Below are 17,998 nucleotides of genomic sequence, written 5' to 3' on the forward strand. Positions count from 1 at the left end.
CTCAATGAGCAGAAATTATAATTTTCCTTAATTCACTTCAGGTCATTTCCTTCAATTTTCAGCAAAACTTTCCCCTAAAGTAAACAAAACATTATCCCTCACTCTCCATATTCATTCCTTTGGAGAGTGGAGAAGGAATAAAATGGGAACAACATTTTTATGGTGATTTCCAGTGGCTCTGGTTGGGTCAGAAAAAACAAAATGTGTTTTAGATTATTTCTTCTTTATTCTTGCTTGTTGGGAATGTGTTTTCTAGAAACTCGTTAATTCATTATAAAAAAATCACCGCTCAGTGAAATTATCTGGAGCTTATGTGGAGTTCATTACATTGGGATGTAATTCATTAAGAAGCTGATGATACTAATTCCACTGTCAAAAGAGAGAACCAGTAAAGGCAGTGTTAAATGACTATTCCCACAGCACAGCTGACACTTTTTCATTTGTACCCCACTTCCCCCAGCAAAAACACCACACGAAGAAAAACAGGGGAAATGATTAGGGATAAAGAATCAAAATGTTGAAGATGGGATATTTTATAAGGTATTATTTTAAGAAGAGATTTTAAAAATATTATGAGAGATATAATTTAAAAAATATCTTCATAACATGAAAAGAGAGATCCTGAGAAACTACTGATGTGGGGTATCTCCCAATACCACTAGTGCCCCATATTACAGAATTTTCTGTTTTTGTGGATTTGTCTGAGTGGCTGTTATAAGTAAACCTACTACAGCTTCTGAAAAGCCAAAGAGAACTTGACTATTGGACCCATGGTAGGCTATAATATTAAAGATTTGTTTTAGTAAAAATCAATACATGAACATTTCAGTTTAAACATGGATACATAAAATAAGCCCATTAATTTTAGGAATCCATTAAATATAAAGTTCTCACAGTAAAATTTTCCTTCCTTTGAATAGTACATGTATTAACTGAATGATAATACAAAGATTAAATAATGATAATACAAAATCATAATTTTGCCTTAAACAGAGACAAATATATAAAACCAACATTTTGGGAGCCCTTGCCAATTAATAATTAAGCAAAAATAAATCATCCCCAAGTTAACAATCAATGAGAATATTGGGTAAAAGCCCAAAAAAGTCCATTATCTTTACCGTCATGAAATTACTTCTTTATAAATTAATTATAAATGAGAATTGTCTTAAAAATACTTTCAAGAACCCCACCCTCCCACAAAAGATTCAAATGATGATACTATATTATTCTTAATCAAACCATTCTGAAACTCTTTAGGTGATTTAATGTGTAGGTGGAAATGTGATCTTCTGGAACTACACTGTCCAGTATGGTAGCCACTAGTGACATGCGGCTATATACATTTAAATTTAAACTAATTAAATAGTATTAAGAATTTAGTTGCCTAGTAACGGTAGGCACATTTCCAATGCTCAACTGTCACATGTGGCTGGGTTGGTACTTACCATCTTGGACAGCACAGAATAACTTTTCTTTCTTTTTTTTTTTTTTTTTAATTTATTTATTATTATTGTACTTTAAGTTGTAGGGTACATGTGCATAACGTGCAGGTTTGAAGCCCAGATGCCATTCTAGACCTACTAAATTAGGACCTCAAGCTGCTGTACCCAGGCATTGGGCTTTTTTGTTGTTGTTGCTTTTGTTTGTTTACCTTTTAATTATGGGAAGTTTACTTTTTCTTTCTTTAAGTTGTCTTTTATATTTAAAAAAAATAAACAAATAAGAAAAATATTGTCTACTAGGTGCGGAATCCAGTCTTATCTCCTTGGTAAAATCCATGGAAAATCTGATTTCTTACTCAAGACCTATACCCTTGTGGTAAATCAATTGACTAGATTAAACATATTTCCAAATGAAAAAAAAAAAAAAAAATCAAACCATTCATTCATCAAGTATTTACTGAGAATTCATTATGAGAGAGGCACTATGTTAAGCACTGCTGACACAATGATAAACGAATAATCCCTGTCTTCCCAAGCCTTCAGTTTAATAGGGGCACACAATGTTAAGAAATTCCCTCAAGACTCAGTTTTATCAACCAGAATCTTTAGAACCATAACATGTTTTAGAAACGTGTTTTTCCATATAAGACCTTTAAACAAAGCATAGTAATTACTAGTCACCTGCATCCAGAGACCAAGTGGACAGGTCTATGAGAGTCCTTTGCAAACTGCAAGTTGAAATTTTTTGGAGGTTATAAAATCAATTTTGTTTGTAACCAGCTAAATGGAATAAAAAAGGATGTGTGGGAGAATCACCTGCAACAGATTATGACTCTACAGCATTTTTCTGAAGAAAGTACATGAAAAAAGTTTTAAATACTGAACGTTGATTTGATTCAGATGTAGACACCATCTACCCATTTTGCTTATGTCTTTTTAAACATACATATATATTTAATATATTTTTTACGTTTTTCACTAAGGCTTTATTTTCTGAGGCCCTTTAATTAGTTTCACTAATCAGAGTACTTTCCAGAAGTGTAATCTTGGAGAAATTACTGTAATAAATATTATTAGATATTGTGGTGGTTAAAAGTATGGGATTTAGGCTGGGTGTGGTGGCTCACGCCTGTAATCCCAGCACTTTGGGAGGCCAAGATGGGCAGATCATGAGGTCAGGAGTTCAAGACCAGACTGGCCAACATGGTGAAACCCCGTCTCCACTAAAAATACAAAAATTAGCCAGGCATTGTGGTGCACGCATGTAATCCCAGCTACTCAGGAGACTGAGGCAGGAGAATCACTTTAACCTGGGAGACAGAGGTTGCGGTGAGCTGAGATCACTCCATTGCACTCCAGCCTGGGTGACAGAGCGAGACTCCGTCTCAATAAAAAAAAAAAAAAAAAAAGGTATGGGTTTTAAAGTGAGGTTGGTCAGGTGTTAAGGTCTAATCACAGTTCAGTCACTTACTAGTTGTGCGATATTAAACAATATAACTTCTCTAGAACAAAAAAGTAGAAATAAAACATTAAAATGAGTAAGGCTGATTTCTTAGTTAACGACCCCTTAACTTTACGGTGTATTTCTTCAAAAATCTCTTATTCTCACCTTATACATTAAAAAAAATCTAGAGCATATAGCTGTGTAAAGGGATATCGTCACCTAGTATTATAAGTGTATTTTCTATATTATGTGGTCTTAAAATAGAATGCCATTAAAAAAGAAATACTTTGCCAGGCATGGTGACTCACACTTGTAATCCCAGCACGTTGGCAGGATGAGGCAAGTGGATCACCTGAGGTCAGGAGTTTGAGATCAGCATGGCCAACATGGCAAAACTCCATCTCTACTAAAAACACAAAAATCAGCTGGTTGTGGTGGTGTGCACCTGTAGTCTCAGTTATTTGAAAGGCTGAGGCACAAGAATCACTTGAACCTGGGAGATGGAGGTTGTAGTGGGCCGAGATGGCGCCACTGCACTCCAGCCAGGGTGACAGAGCAGGACTCCTCCTCCTCCTCAAAAAAAAAAAAAAAAAAAAAAAAAAAAAAAAATTTTTTTTGATATTTTGGATAAATGACAAACGGATGCAACATATGTATTTTCAAATTAAAGACAAACCAGTTGTATTTTACGATATTTATCCTGTAATTGAATTGCATTACAATTTAGGGGAAACTAATATCTGATATTCAATTGAGAAAGGCTTCTAATTGAATAACTTTGTTTCTTTGCATTGTAGTTTCTGTTTAATGACCTATAATTTCATATTTTTGTAACTGTAAAATAAACCTTCATATACAGAAAGGAAAATTGGAAGATTAAAATGCTTGAGTTTATTAGTGGGCACACTATTGTGGGATCTGAAAAGTGAAAAAAAAATTATCTTTTACCCAACAAATAATTATCTTTTGGGAAAAGAGACTTTCATTTTCCTAGCATTTCCCAACTTAACTAAAACAAAATTCTATAGCATCAAAACAACATTTTGAGGATTTCTATGAATTGGTACTGAGCATAAATGGTTGTTTTATTTGAGTCAAACAGATATAACAACATTATGAAGCAGTTGCTATTATTATTCCCAAAGAAAATGAGTAATTTATCCAGAGTGTGGTGAGTAACTGGGTTCAAATCTTAGGTCTGTCGGGCCTAAAGCCCACAAGCCAATCCCTACCCAATACCACTAGAAGAGATTCTATCTGGGCAGAAAAGACCTTCTGTTTTTCTTTTATGATAAAACTAAGGAGAAAAGCTTTCAAATTCTACCACTGCCCAACAGTAAGGATGAGGATGCTCTGGTTAATTGTCTAGAGCTTGCAGTCCAATACCAGAGCCACTAAATACATGTAGCTAATTTTAGATTTAAGATTAACTAAAGAAGCTTGATTCCTCAGTGCACTAGCCATATTTCAAGTGCTAAATGACCACACATGGCAAGTGGCTACTGAACTGGATAGTGCAGATATAGAACATTTCCATCATTACAGAAAGTTCTATTCAAAGCCCTGTTCAAAATTCTTAGTTTCTTGAAGATAGGAATCAATTCTTAAAATTTGTGTGTGTAATCGGGCCCAGCACATGCTTACTGCCTAATAGATGCTCAGTTACAAAGTATTGCATACTATCAATTCAATTAACTATATGCCAGGCTCTGGCTGAGACCTAGTAACATATTTTTAAAAAGGCCTTAGTCTAGGGGGGAGAATGAAGAAATAAAAATCACCCATAATTACACCATTTATAAATAAACTTTAGTGTCTGGATATGTTTGGCTGGGCACGGTGGCTCATGCCTGTAATCCTAGCACTTTGGGAGGCTGAGGCAGGGGGATCACTTGAGGTCAGGAGCTCAAGGCGAGCCTGGCCAACATGGTGAAATCCCATCTCCACTAAAAATATAAAAACATTAGCTAGGTGTGGTGGTGCATGCCTGCAATCTTAGCTACTCAGGAGGCTGAGGTGGGAGGATGGCTTAAACTGGGGAGGCAGAGGTCGAAGTGAGTCGAGATTGTGACACTGCATTCCAGCCTGGGAGACAGAGTGAGACTGTCTCCAAAAAAAAAAAAAAAAAAAGGGTTTATTTCCTTTGAATGTTTTTCTATGTATATTGATTTTTACTGAACATGTAAACCATAGTCAAGACTATACTAATTTCACAACTGCATCCTTCATTCCATGTTTTTAATTAGCCTATTCCCCAAATCTAAAATACCCAAGAACATGCAGTGCATGGACACAGCAAAATACACTATTTATAATATGCTAATTGAAAACTTCATCTACTGTTGGACACTTGTTAGTTCCAATTTTTACATAATAAATAATGCTGCGACATGCATCATTTATATAAACCTATTATATAAACGTATCTCTATTTTCTTAGATAAAATTCCTTCAAGTAAAATTACTGGATCAGCTTTTTTTTTCCTTTCCATTTTATTTTGGGGGTTTACTTAATATTTAAAAGCTGAAGAAAGAGTAATACCACCCACTTGGTATATTGCCTACTGATGCAGAGACTACAGGATCCTATGCCAACAATCAATTTCTTTTTTTTTAAAGCCACATGGCCCTTATTTATTTATTTTTCCGTAAGTTATTGGGGGTGCAGGTGGTATTTGGTTACACAAGTAAGCTCTTTAGCGGTAATTTGTGAGACCCTGGTGCACCCATCACCCGAGCAGTATGCACTGCACCATGTATGTAGTCTTTTACCCCTTGCCCCCATTCCACTCTTCCCCCCAAGTACCCGAAGTCCATTGTATCATTCTTATGCCTTTGCATCCTTATAGCTTAGCTCCCACATATCAGTGAGAACTTGTGACATTTGGTTTTCCATTCCTGAGTTACTTCCCTTAGAATAATAGTCTCTAGTCTCATCTAGGTCATTGCAAATGCTGTTACTTCATTCATGTCTATGGCTGAGTAGTATTCCATATATATATATATATATATATCACAGTTTCTTTATCCACTCGATTGATGGGCATTTTGCAATTGTGAATTGTGCTGCTATAAATGTGTGTGCAAGTATCTTTTTCAAATAATGACTTATTTTCCTCTGGGTAGATGCCCAGTAGTGGGACTGCTGGATCAAATGGTAGTTCTTCTTCTAGTTCTTTAAGGAATCTCCACACTGTCTTCCATAGCAGCTGTACTAGATTAAATTCCCACCAGAAGTGTAGAAGTGTTCCCTAATCCCCGCATCCGTGCCAACATCTACCGTTTTTTTTTTTTTTTTTTTTTTTTTTTTTTTAAGAAGGTGTCTTGCTCTTGTCACCCAGGCTGGAGTGTAGTGGCACGATCTTGGCTCACTGCAACCTCTTCCTTCCGGGTTCCAGTGATTCTCCTGCCTCAGTCCCCCGAGTAGCTGAGATTACAGGCACCCGCCACCATGCCTAGCTCATTTTTGTATTTTTAGTAGAGACAGGGTTTCACCATGTTGGCCAGGCTGATCTCGAACTCCTGACCTCAGGTGATCCACCTGCCTCGCTCTCCCAAAGTGTTGGGATTACAGGCGTGAGCCACCTTGTCCAGCCTACTGTTTTTTGATTCTTTGATTATGGCCATTCTTGCAGGAGTAAGGGGGTATTATATCGTGGTTTTGTTTTGCATTTCCCCAATCATTAGTGATATTGAGCATTTTTTCATGTTTACTGGCCATTTGTATATCTTCTTTTGAGAACTGTCTATTCATGTCCTTAGCCCACTTTTTGACGGGACTGTTTTTTTTTCTTACTGATTTGAGTTCACTGTAGATTCTGGATATTCGTCCTTTGTCAGATGTAGATTGTGAAGATTTTCTCCCATTTTGTGGGCTGTCTGTTTACTCTGTTGATTGTTCCTTTTGCTGTGCAAAAGCTCTTTAATCAGGTCCCAGCTATTTAGCTTTGTTTGTTTATTGTTTTGAGACAGAGTTTTGCTCTGGTTGCCCAGGCTGCAGTGGAATGGCACGATCTCGACTCACCGCAACCTCTACCTCCCGGGTTCAAGCGATTCTCCTGCCTCAGCCTCCCGAGTAGCTGGGATTACAGGCATGTGCAACCACTCCTGGCTAATTTTGTATTTTTAGTAGAGATAGGGTTTCTCCATGTTAGTCAGGCTAGTCTTGAATTCCCAACCTCATGTGATCTGCCTGCCTTGGCCTCCCAAAGTGCTGGGATTACAGGCATGAGCCACTGCACCTGGCCAGCTTTGATTTTATTGCAATTGCTTTTGGGTTTCTGGTCATGGAATCCTTGCCTAAGCCAATGCCTAGATGGGTTTTTCTGATGTTAGCTTCTAGAATTTTTATAGTTTTGGGTCTTAGGTTTAAGTCCTTAATCCATCTTGAGTTGATTTTTGTATTAAGGTGAGAGATGAGAATCCAATTTCATTCTCCTATATGAGGCTAGCCAATTATCCCAGCACCATTTGTTGAAAAGGGTGCTCTTTCCCCACTTTATGTTTTTGTTTGCTTTGTTATAGATCAGTTGGCTGCAAGTATTTGGGTTTATTTCTGGGTTCTCTATTCTGTTCCATTGGTCAATGTGCCTATTTTTGTACCAGTACCACACTGTTTTGGTGACTATGGCCTTATAGTATAGTTTGAAATCAGGTAGTGTGATGCCTCCAGATTTGTTCTTTTTGCTTAGTCTTGTTTTGCTGTGTGGGCTCTTTTTTGATTCCACATGAATTTTAGAATTGTTTTTTTCTAACTCTGTGAAGAATGATGGTGGTATTTTGATGGGGGTTTCACTGAATTTGTAGATTCTTTTGGCAGTATGGTCATTTTCACAATACTGATTCTACACATCCGTGAGCATGGGATGTGTTTCCATTCGTTTGTGTCATCTACGATTTCTTTCAGCAGTGTTTTGTAGTTTTTCTTGTAAAGGTTTTTTGACTCCTTTGTTAGGAATATTCCTAAGTATTTTATATATTTTTTGCAGCTATAGTAAAAGGAGTTGAGCTCTTGATTTGACTCTGTTTGGTTGCTGTTGGTGTATTAAAAAACTACCGATTTGTGTGCATCAATCTTGGATTCGGAAACTTTGCTGAATTGTTTTATCAGTTCTAGGAGCTTTCTGGAGTAGTCCCTAGGGTTTTCAAGGTAAACGATTATATGGTCAGCAAACAAGGACAGTTTGACTTCCTCTTTACTGATTTGGATGCCCTTTATTTCTTTCTTGTTTGATTGCTCTGGCTAGGACTTCCAGTACTATGATGAGGAGGAGTGGTGAGAATGGGCATCCTTGTCTTGTTTCAGTCCTCAGGAAGAATGCTTTCAACTTTTTCCCATTCAGTATTATGTTGGCTGTAGGTCTGTCATAGATGGCTTTTACCATGTTAAGGTATGACGATTTTGCTGAGGGTTTCAATCATAAAGCGATGCTGGGTTTTGTCTAATGCTTTTTCTGCATCTATTGAGATATAATTTTTGTTTTTAATTCTGTTTATGTGGTGTATCACATCTATTGACTTGCATACATTAAACCATCCCAGCATCCCTGGTATGAAATCTACTTGGTCATGATGGACTATCTTTTTGATATGTTGTTAGATTCAGTTAGCTAGTATTTGTTAAGGATTTTAGCATTTATGTTCATCAAAGATATTGGTCTGTAGTTTTCTTTTTCGGTTGTATCCTTTCCTGGTTTTGGTATTATGATGATGCTGGCTTCATAGAATGAATTAGGGAGGGTTCCTTCTTTCTCTATCTCGTGAAATAGTGTCAAAAGGATTGGTACCAATTCTTCTTTGAATGTCTGGTGGAATTCTGCTGCGAATCCATCTGGTCCTGGACTTTATTTTTGGTAATTTTTAAATTACCGTTTCAATCTTGCTGCTTGTTATTGGTCTTTTCAGGGTATCTAATTCTTCTTGATTTAAGCTAGGAGGGTTGCATTTTTTCAAGGAATTTATCCATCTCTTTTAGGTTTTCTAGTTTATATGTGTAATGGTATTCACAATAGCCTTGAATAATCTTTTGTATTTCAGTGGTGTCAGTTGTAATATCTCCTGTTTCATTTCTCAGTGAGGTTACTTGGATTTTCTTCTTTTCTTGGTTAATTTTGTTAATGGTCTTTTTTTTTTTTTTTTTTTTTTGAGATGGAGTTTCACTTGTTGCCCTGGCTGGAGTGCAATGGTGCAGTTTCTGCTCACTGCAACCTCCGCCTCCCAAGTTCCAGCAATTCTCCTACCTCAGCCTCCTGAGTAGCTGGGATTACAGGCATGCACCACCATCCACCAATCCACCATGCCCAGCTTTTTTTTTTTTTTTTTTTTTTTTTTTTTTGCATTTTTAGTAGAGACGGGGTTTCTCCATGTTGGTCAGGCTGGACTCAAACTCCCGACCTCAGGTGATCTGCCCACCTCAGCCTCCCAAAGTGCTGGGATTATAGGCATGAACCACCATGCCTGGAATGATCTATCAATTTTATTTATCTTTTCAAAAAACCAGCTTTTTGTTTCATTTATCTTGTGTATTTTTGTTGTTGTTGTTGTTCAAATTTCATTTAGTTCTGCTCTGATCCTTTCTTCTGCTGGGTTTGGTTTATTCTTGTTTCTCTAGTTCCTTCAGGTGTGACCTTACATTGTCTGTTTGTGCTCTTTCAGACTTTTTGATGTAGGTGTTTAGGGCCATGAACCTTCCTCTTAGCTTTGCCTTAGCTGTATTCCAGAGGTTTGGATAGGTTGTGTCATTATTGTCATTCAGTTCAAACAATTTTTAAATTTCCATCTTGATTTCATTTTTGACCCAATGCTCATTCAGGAGCAGGTTATTTAACTTCCATGTATTTGTGTGGTTTTGAAGGTTCCTTCTAGAGTTGATTTCCAGTTTTATTCCACTGCAGTCTGACAGAGTGCTTGATATAATTTCAATTTTCTTAAATTTATTGAGGCTCATTTTATGGCCTATCATATGGTCTATCATGGAGAAAGTTCCATGTGCTGTTGAATAGAATGTGTATTCTGCAGTTGTTGGATGAAATGTTCTGTTTATATCTATTATGTTCATTTATTCCAAGGTACAGTTTAAATCCAGTTAAATCCATTGTTTCTTTGTGGACTTTCTGTCTTGAAGACCTGTCTAATGCTGTCAGTGGAGTACTGAAGTCCTCCACTATTATTGTGTTGCTGTCTATCTCACTTCTTAGGTCTATTAGTAATTGTTTTATAAATTTGGGAGCTCCAGTATTAGATGCATTGTGATATTTTCCTGTTGGACAAGGCCTTTTACCATTATACAATGTCCCTCTTTGTCTCTTTCAACCACTGTTGCTTTAAAGTTTTTTTTGTCTGATACAAGAATAGCTACCCCTGCTTGCTTTTGGTGTCCATTTGCATAAAATGCCTTTTTCCACCCCTTTACTTTAAGTTTATGTGAGTCCTTATTTGTTAGGTGTGTCTCCTGAAGGCAGCAGATAGTTTGTGAGTTCTCATCCATTCTGCGGTTCTGTACCTTTTTTAAGTGGAGCATTTAGGCCATTTACATCCAATGCTAGCATTGAAATGTGAGGTACCATTGCATTCATCATGCTCTTTGTTGACTGTCTACTTTTTATTGTTTTGATTTTTAACTTATATTTTTGTTTTATAGGTCCTGTGTGATTTATGTTTTAAAGAGATTTTGTTTTGATGTGTTTCCAGGATTTGTTTCAAGATTTAGAGCTCCTTTTAGCTGTTCTTGTAGTGGTGGCTTGGTAACAGTGAATTCTCTCAGCATTTGTTTATCTGAAAATGAGTGTATCTTTCCTTCATTTATGATGCTTAGTTTCGCTAGATACAAAATTATTGGCTTATAATTGTTTTGTTTGAGGAGGCTGAAGATAGGACCCTCCAATCCTTTCTAGCTTGCAGGCTTTTGCTGAGAAATCTGCTGTCACAGCTCTTAAGATTCTTTCCTTCGTCTTAACTTTGGATAACCTGATGGCAATGTGCCTAAGTGAAAATCTTTTTGCAATGTATTCCCCAGGTGTTCTTTGTGCTTCTTGTATTTGTATGTCTAGGTCTCTAGCAAGGCCAGGGAAGTTTTCCTCAATTATTCCCCCAAATACGTTTTCCAAGCTTTTAGAACTGTCTTCTTCCTCAGGAACACCGATTATTCTTAGGTTTGGTTGTTTAACATAATCCCACACTTCTTGGAGGCTTTGTTCATATTTTCATATTCTTTTTTCTTTGTCTCTGTTGGATTGTGTTAATTCAAAGACCATGTCTTCAAGTTCTGAATTTTTTTCTTCTACTTGTTCAATTCTATGGCTGAGACTTTCCAGAGCATTTCGCATTTCTAAAAGCATGTCCAAAGTTTACTGAATTTTTGATTGTTTTTCTTTTAGCTATTTCCTTGAATATTTTTCCCTTCACTTCTTGTACCATTTTTTTTGGATTTCCTTGCACTGGACTTCACCTTTCTCTGGTTCCTCCCTGATTAGCTTAATAACTAACCTCTTAAATTCTTTTTCAGGTAAATCAGGGCTTTCTTGGTTTGGATCCATTGCTGGTGAACTAGTGATTTTGGGGGGCGCTGAAGAGCCTCGTTTTGTTATATTACTAGGGTTGGTTTTCTGGTTCCTTCTCATTTGGGTAGGCTCTGTCAGAGGGAAAGTCAAGGGCTGAAGGCTGTTGTTCAGATTCTTTTGTCCCACGAGGTGTTCCCTTGATGTAGTACTCTCCCCCTTTTCCTGTGGATGTGGCTTCCTGTGAGCCGAACTGCAGTGATTGTTGTCGCTCTTCTGGGTCTAGCCACCCAGCGAGTCTACTCAGCTCCAGGCTGGTACTGGGGGTTTCTGCACAGTCTTGTGATGTGAACTGTCTGTGGGTCTCTCCATCATGGATACCAGCACCTATTCCGGTGGAGTGGCAGAGGGTGCAATGGACTCCATGAGGGTTCTTAGCTTTGGTGGTTTAATGCTCCATTTTTGTGCTGGTTGGCCTTCTGCAAGGAGGTGGTGCTTTCCAGAAAGCATCAGCTGTATGGAAAGGGACCAGCAGTGGGTGGGGCCCTGGAACTCCCAAGATTATATGTCCTTTGTCTTTTGCTACCAGGGTGGGTAGGGAAGGACCATCAGGTGGGGGCAGGGCTAGCTGTGTCAGAGCTCAGACTACCCTTAGGTCAGTCTTGCTGCAGCTAATATGGGGAAGGGGAATGAGATTCCTAGGTCACTGGAGTTGTGTACCTACGAGGATTATAGCTGCCTTTGCTGAGTCATGCAGGTTGTCAGGGAAGTTGGGGAAAGCCACCAGTCACAGGCCTCATCCAGCTCCCATGAAAACTGAAGGGCTGGTCTCACCCCCAGTGCCCTCCCCACAACAGCCCCTAGTCTGTTTCCAGGCCCAGGGTGAGTTGGGCTTGAAAACTTGCCTGAGGCTTTCCACCTCTCAGAATATTTGGGGTGTCTCTCGGGTCCTGCAGGAGCAGTCCGCTTCCTTCAGAGGGTCTGCGGGTCCTCTTAGGATTGCTGGTTTGTTCTTGCAGTTGATCTGGAGCTAAAATTCACAATGTGGTCAACCTTCTAAGGCCTTTAACACAGATTACCATAATGTCCAGAAGGGCTGTTTCATTTTCTGACTCATGAGATTTCCCACTGAAGGGTACTCTTGCCAGCACTTTAAAAACAACACACAGACCTATCTAAAGGTTAAAAAAAAGTTTAAATTTATATTTCGTTAATTATCAGTGAGAATTCATATGTTCATTTATTTATTTGTTAGCAATTTGCATTTCATTTCTTGGAAATGGTCCATTCCTTTTTTTCCCCACTTATTTATGTAGAAGGGGAAAGTATGTCTCCTTGATAAAATATCTTTTAAAATGAAGGACATAAGCCCTCTGTCATATATAACACAAAGAGTGTTTTTCAGTTTCTATTTTGCCTTTAATATTATTCATATTATTTTAAATATTAATTTTAAATATAAATTTTACAAATTTATGAATTTTATGAATTTATGAATTTTAAATTTTATGAATTTAAAAAATAAATTCAGCTTTTATTTTTCCTATATAATTTCTTTCCTTGCCTTCATCAGATTAACAGATTAATTCCCAAAGTAAACATAAGATATAATTTCATCTGTATTTACTTTAAAAAATTTTTTTGACAGAGTCTTGCTCTGTTGCCCAGGCCAGAGTGCAGTGATGTCGTCTCAGCTCACTGCAGCCTCGACCTCCTGGGCTTAAGCAGTCCTCCCTGCCTCAACCCCCAAGTAGCTGGGACTACAGGTGTGTGCCACCACACCTAACTTCCACAGTTTTTAAGTAGTAGATGAGGTTTCACTATGTTGGCCAGGCTGGTCTAGAACTCCTGACCTCAGGTGATCCACCAACCTCAGTCTCCAAAAGTGCTGGGATTACAGGCGTGACTCACTGCACCTGGCTCATCTGTATTTACTTCTAATACTTTCATAGCTACACACACACACACACACACACTATATGTATATAATATATATTATATATCTATATGCACCCTAGTAATCCATCTGAGTTTAAGTTTGCTGTATGGTATGAGGTATTGAGTCAACTATTTTCTCTAAATATTCAAATGATTATCACAGCATCATTTATTGTCCAATCCACACTTTCCCTATTGATTTGAAATGTGACCTTTACCATGTATAAATTCTTAAATTTATGTAAATATGTTTTGGGGCTTTGCATTTTATAACATTTGTGAACTAATTTTGTGTGCAGCTTGATTATTCTTGCCTCAGAACACACTTTAAAATGTGATACACATTTCCATTATTTCTTTTTAAAAAGTACTTTTAAAAATATTGACTATTCTGTATTTGTTTTTCTTTCCAGTTGTACTATAGAATTATTTTCAGTTAAAAAATACGCTGGCATCTGATTAGATAGAAACATATATTATTTGATGAAAACTGAAAAAAATGTATACTTCATTCCCTTCCAGAAACATGGTGTTTCATTTCACATGTCAGTGAAGTTCTATAGTTTTCTTCATATAGATTCTGCACTGTTCTTATTAAAAATATTCCAAGTCATTATATATTTTTGGTTGCTATTGTGAATGAGATTTTTCTTATTTTTGTTTCCTAACAATTCCATTCCTTTTCAGTATACATCTTTCTGAAATACATATTTCCTTTTTTTTTTTGCAGGATAGTGCCACATCCTATAGGAGAAACAAAGCTCAATATAAATCTTGCACTTAGGGACTTTACATGGCATGCTAATGTGGAAAGAAAAGCTTGTACATGTACCTCCAATTTTTTCTGATATTTTTCACATTCCAATTGACACTGTGTAAGATTTCTTGCCGTTTCCTCTTGTAGAAGTTGAACACGCTCACTTTCAAAAGATTTTAATTTACTTTGATGGAGAAATTCTGTTACTTTGCTTTCTGTACTAAGTTGTAGTTCTCTGTACCTGAAAGAAGCAGAATGGTTATGACACTCTAAAGAAAGCAGTCTCAATGATTTATATACTCATAAACCTTACTTCTACATTTTCTACTCCCCTATATTTGTGCAGTTAATAATTTATATTTATTCAGCAAAGCTTTTATAAAGAATTTAGGTAGGTGTATGTATGAAAATATGTAATTCCAGTGAACATATCAATTAACTTTTACCATTCTACCCTCATTTTCATTCCTTCTACCCCAAAATAATTATTTCCTATTATTTTGTAAATGGCAAGAACAAATTTCAGTTACATTGCTTGGAATGATTTAATTTCTACACTTTTCATAGGCCTTCTTAAGTCTATGGCATTGTTTCCTAGCTTGCTATTTCATCCTAAATCTAAATAATGTCAGATGGAGAAGAAAGCAATGAAATATGCACATTAAACTACAAATTCTTGAAACATTTGCAAAATAAACTTAGTAAATATACATATATTTTGATATTACAAGAAAAAAATGTACAAACTGTGAAGATAAATATAGGCCTACAAGTAGGCTATTACAACTCAGATAAGGAACATTCTCCTCATTCCACAGGTATAACTAATAATAAAAACATTTCCACTTAACATATAAATCACCACATACTATAAATTTGAAAATGCTTAAGGTTGATTGTGTTCTAACAGAAAAGTAAAATACAGATACACTATATCTTTTCAGGGAGCTATTATGAACCCAGTATAATGCTAGGTATGTTATTAAAATTCATTTATTCAAATATTTATTGAGCTAGTCAGTATGCTAGGTAATGTGTATATATTGGTAGATAAAATATTGCTTTTAAAAATAACTTACAGTTTTCTGGGGAGAACAGGCAAATAAACATGAAAATTCAATGGAGTATAGTAAGTGCTTCAATAGGGTAATCTCTAGGATCAATGGGAACATATATGAAGGAGACCTAACTTGGTTTGTGTGGAGGGTGTGTGTGTGTGTGTGTGTGTGTGTGTGTGTGTAAGGCAGGAGGAGGTAAGGGGTGGGAAGCATTCTAGGGAGAAGAAATGTGAGTTACGTGCAGGGCAGTGAAGCAGAGAGCATAGTCACTTCACAGTGATAGTCTTTCTGCTATTACATAATATTCATAACTGACATTTCTGAGGTAAGATAAACTTTAAAATGCTTTTTAAAGGCTATTTCACTCCTGTCAGTGAGTCAAAATACCATTCAAAATATAATTAGAGAAGATAGGCATTAGATACACACCATGGGCTACTTCAACTCTCAGATGGGTGTAAGTTCCATACAATGCACATTTCACATTAATATACAGTAAAGCTTTAAAGTGAATGTCAGTTTTTGTGATTAACTTTTTTGGAAAATCCTGGTATTAATTATATAAAACTTTTTATAATTTTATTAAAAAATACCTTTTTATATAGAAAAACAAACACTGATAAATTATTTACTGAGACATAATTCATATATCATAAAATTCACTCTTTTAACATACACAATTCTGTGGTTTTTAGCTTATTTACAAAGTTGCACACCATTATCTAATTAAAAACATTTTAATTACCTTAAAAAATCCCCATGTTCATTAGTCACTCCCTATTCTCCTCCTCATCCAGGCCTGGCAACCACTGATCTACTTTTTGTCTCTAAAAGTTTGCTTACTCTGAACATTTCATATAAATGGAATCATATAATATGTGGCCTTCTGGTGTTTTCAAGGTTCATTCATGTTGTAGCATGAATCAACATTTCATTCCTTTTTATAACCGAGTAACATTCAATTGTATAACTATATCACATTTTGCTTATCCATCATCAGTTGATGGACATTTGGGTTGTTTCTGATTTTGGGCTATGATGAATAATGCTACCATGAACATTTATGTACAAGTTTTTGTGTAAACATGAATTCATTTCTCTTGGTTATATACCTAGGAACAGAATTGCTATGTCATATGTCACTCTATTTTTAACTTTTTGAGAAACTGCCCAACTTTTTTCCAACATGGTTGCACCATTTTACATTCCTGTCAGCAATAACAAGGGTGCCAATTTCTCCACATTCTCAACAACACTGATCTTTGTCTGCCTTTTGATTATGCATCCTAGAGTGTGTGAAGTGGTAAAAAAAATACCTTTTACTAAAAATATTTATTAATTCAACATTTTATGACATAAAAATGTCCCTGTACTCTTTGAGGCAAGTTGTTTTATAAATATAGATGTATTAAATGTGTGAAATCAATACCTTCTTTGTATGTGAGACTAGGACATACATAGACCATATTATGAAATAAATTCTGGAAAAGTAATTTAGAATGTGATTATCTTTAAATCATCTTTAAGATAATTTATCCTAAAAAGATTAAACTGCAAATTTTGCCTTTTTATGGATTCAGGATGTTGTTGCTTCGGATATCAATGCCAACTCCAAATAGGTAATTAAAGACTTAGCTTTTAGCATCACCGGTTTCTATTCATTACATGGCACCTGAAAGTTACTTTTAGCACTAATATTATTTCCTTATATTGAAAAGCTAAACAGTAAACAGTATTTAGACACTTAGAATATAGAAAATTTATGGCCGGGCGCGGTGGCTCAAGCCTGTAATCCCAGCACTTTGGGAGGCCGAGACGGGCGGATCACGAGGTCAGGAGATCGAGACCATCCTGGCTAACACAGTGAAACCCCGTCTCTACTAAAAATACAAAAAAAAACTTAGCCGGGCGAGGTGGCAGGCGCCTGTAGTCCCAGCTACTCGGAAGGCTGAGGCAGGAGAATGGCGCAAACCCGGGAGGCGGAGCTTGCGGTGAGCTGAGATCCGGCCACTGCACTCCAGCCTGGGTGACAGAGCGAGACTCCGTCTCAAAAAAAAAAAAAAAAAAAAAAAAAAAAGAATATAGAAAATTTAACAGAAGTTAAACAATAAACCATCTAGGTGGTAACAAGAATTATCTCCTAAAAATTTGAATATAGTAAGTTTCATAAATTGAAGTTTCGTAAAATGAAATGGTAATTCTAACGGACTAGTCTATTCCCATATTGTTTACGTAAGTGAAAGGATCTGCCTCATATTATTAAGTCTGTGTAATTATTTTGTTAAACTGAACTCTGAAAACGTTGAACAAACATAGCTACAAAAGTAGCTCCAACAGTGAGGAACTGATGATGCCCAGGAGCTAGTTTCAGGTAACTCCCACTTAACTTGTTTTGCTAATATAACCCAACACATTTTACTTTGTTGACTCAGACTTCTCATCTCATACTCTCAATCTGAACATCTTATTTGAGGTAAGTCAGTATTATTCATACATTAACAACTTCATGTTTGATATTCTAATTTATTAGCATAGTAACCTTAAGAGGTCATATTTTCCACACAGAATCTCCACCTATTCTCACAACCATCTCATCCCCAGGCCCAAAATTTGGCTTCATTTGTCTTTATGCTACATTTGTAACTGGGTTTTTAGTTTTCATAAGACCCAACCATATATCACATACTACTTTAAAAAAACAGAAAGGGCTAGAACTAATGGTTTGCTCTGAAGGAACATTCACTGCAACAGCACTTCTGGGGTTGGAAGTACAGGGAGAAAAAGTGTTAAAAGGTGAAAATCAGCTATTACACAGTGAGTTACAAAGAAAGTAATTAAACTCCCAGTAGCAGGACATGTTC

The 17,998-nt window shown here is 36.5% G+C and overlaps 1 protein-coding gene across 10 annotated transcripts in view; it reads right to left on the minus strand.

Moving 5' to 3' along the window:
- The window catches only part of LOC105481764 (progesterone immunomodulatory binding factor 1), a 282,457-nt gene that overhangs the window by 150,436 nt on the left and 114,023 nt on the right, over window positions 1-17,998 (minus strand). For all 10 annotated transcript variants that reach the window (XR_011614738.1, XR_003018029.2, XM_071081244.1 and 7 more), the window contains exon 11: window positions 14,155-14,320. Coding sequence is in view for 8 of the 10 variants with exons in the window: in XM_071081244.1 (XP_070937345.1) it covers window positions 14,155-14,320 (166 nt within the window). In the remaining 2 variants the exon portion in view is untranslated. The remainder of the gene's footprint in view (window positions 1-14,154; window positions 14,321-17,998) is intronic.

Source organism: Macaca nemestrina, chromosome 16, assembly GCF_043159975.1.
Source record: "Macaca nemestrina isolate mMacNem1 chromosome 16, mMacNem.hap1, whole genome shotgun sequence".
NCBI classification, from domain to species: domain Eukaryota; kingdom Metazoa; phylum Chordata; class Mammalia; order Primates; family Cercopithecidae; genus Macaca; species Macaca nemestrina.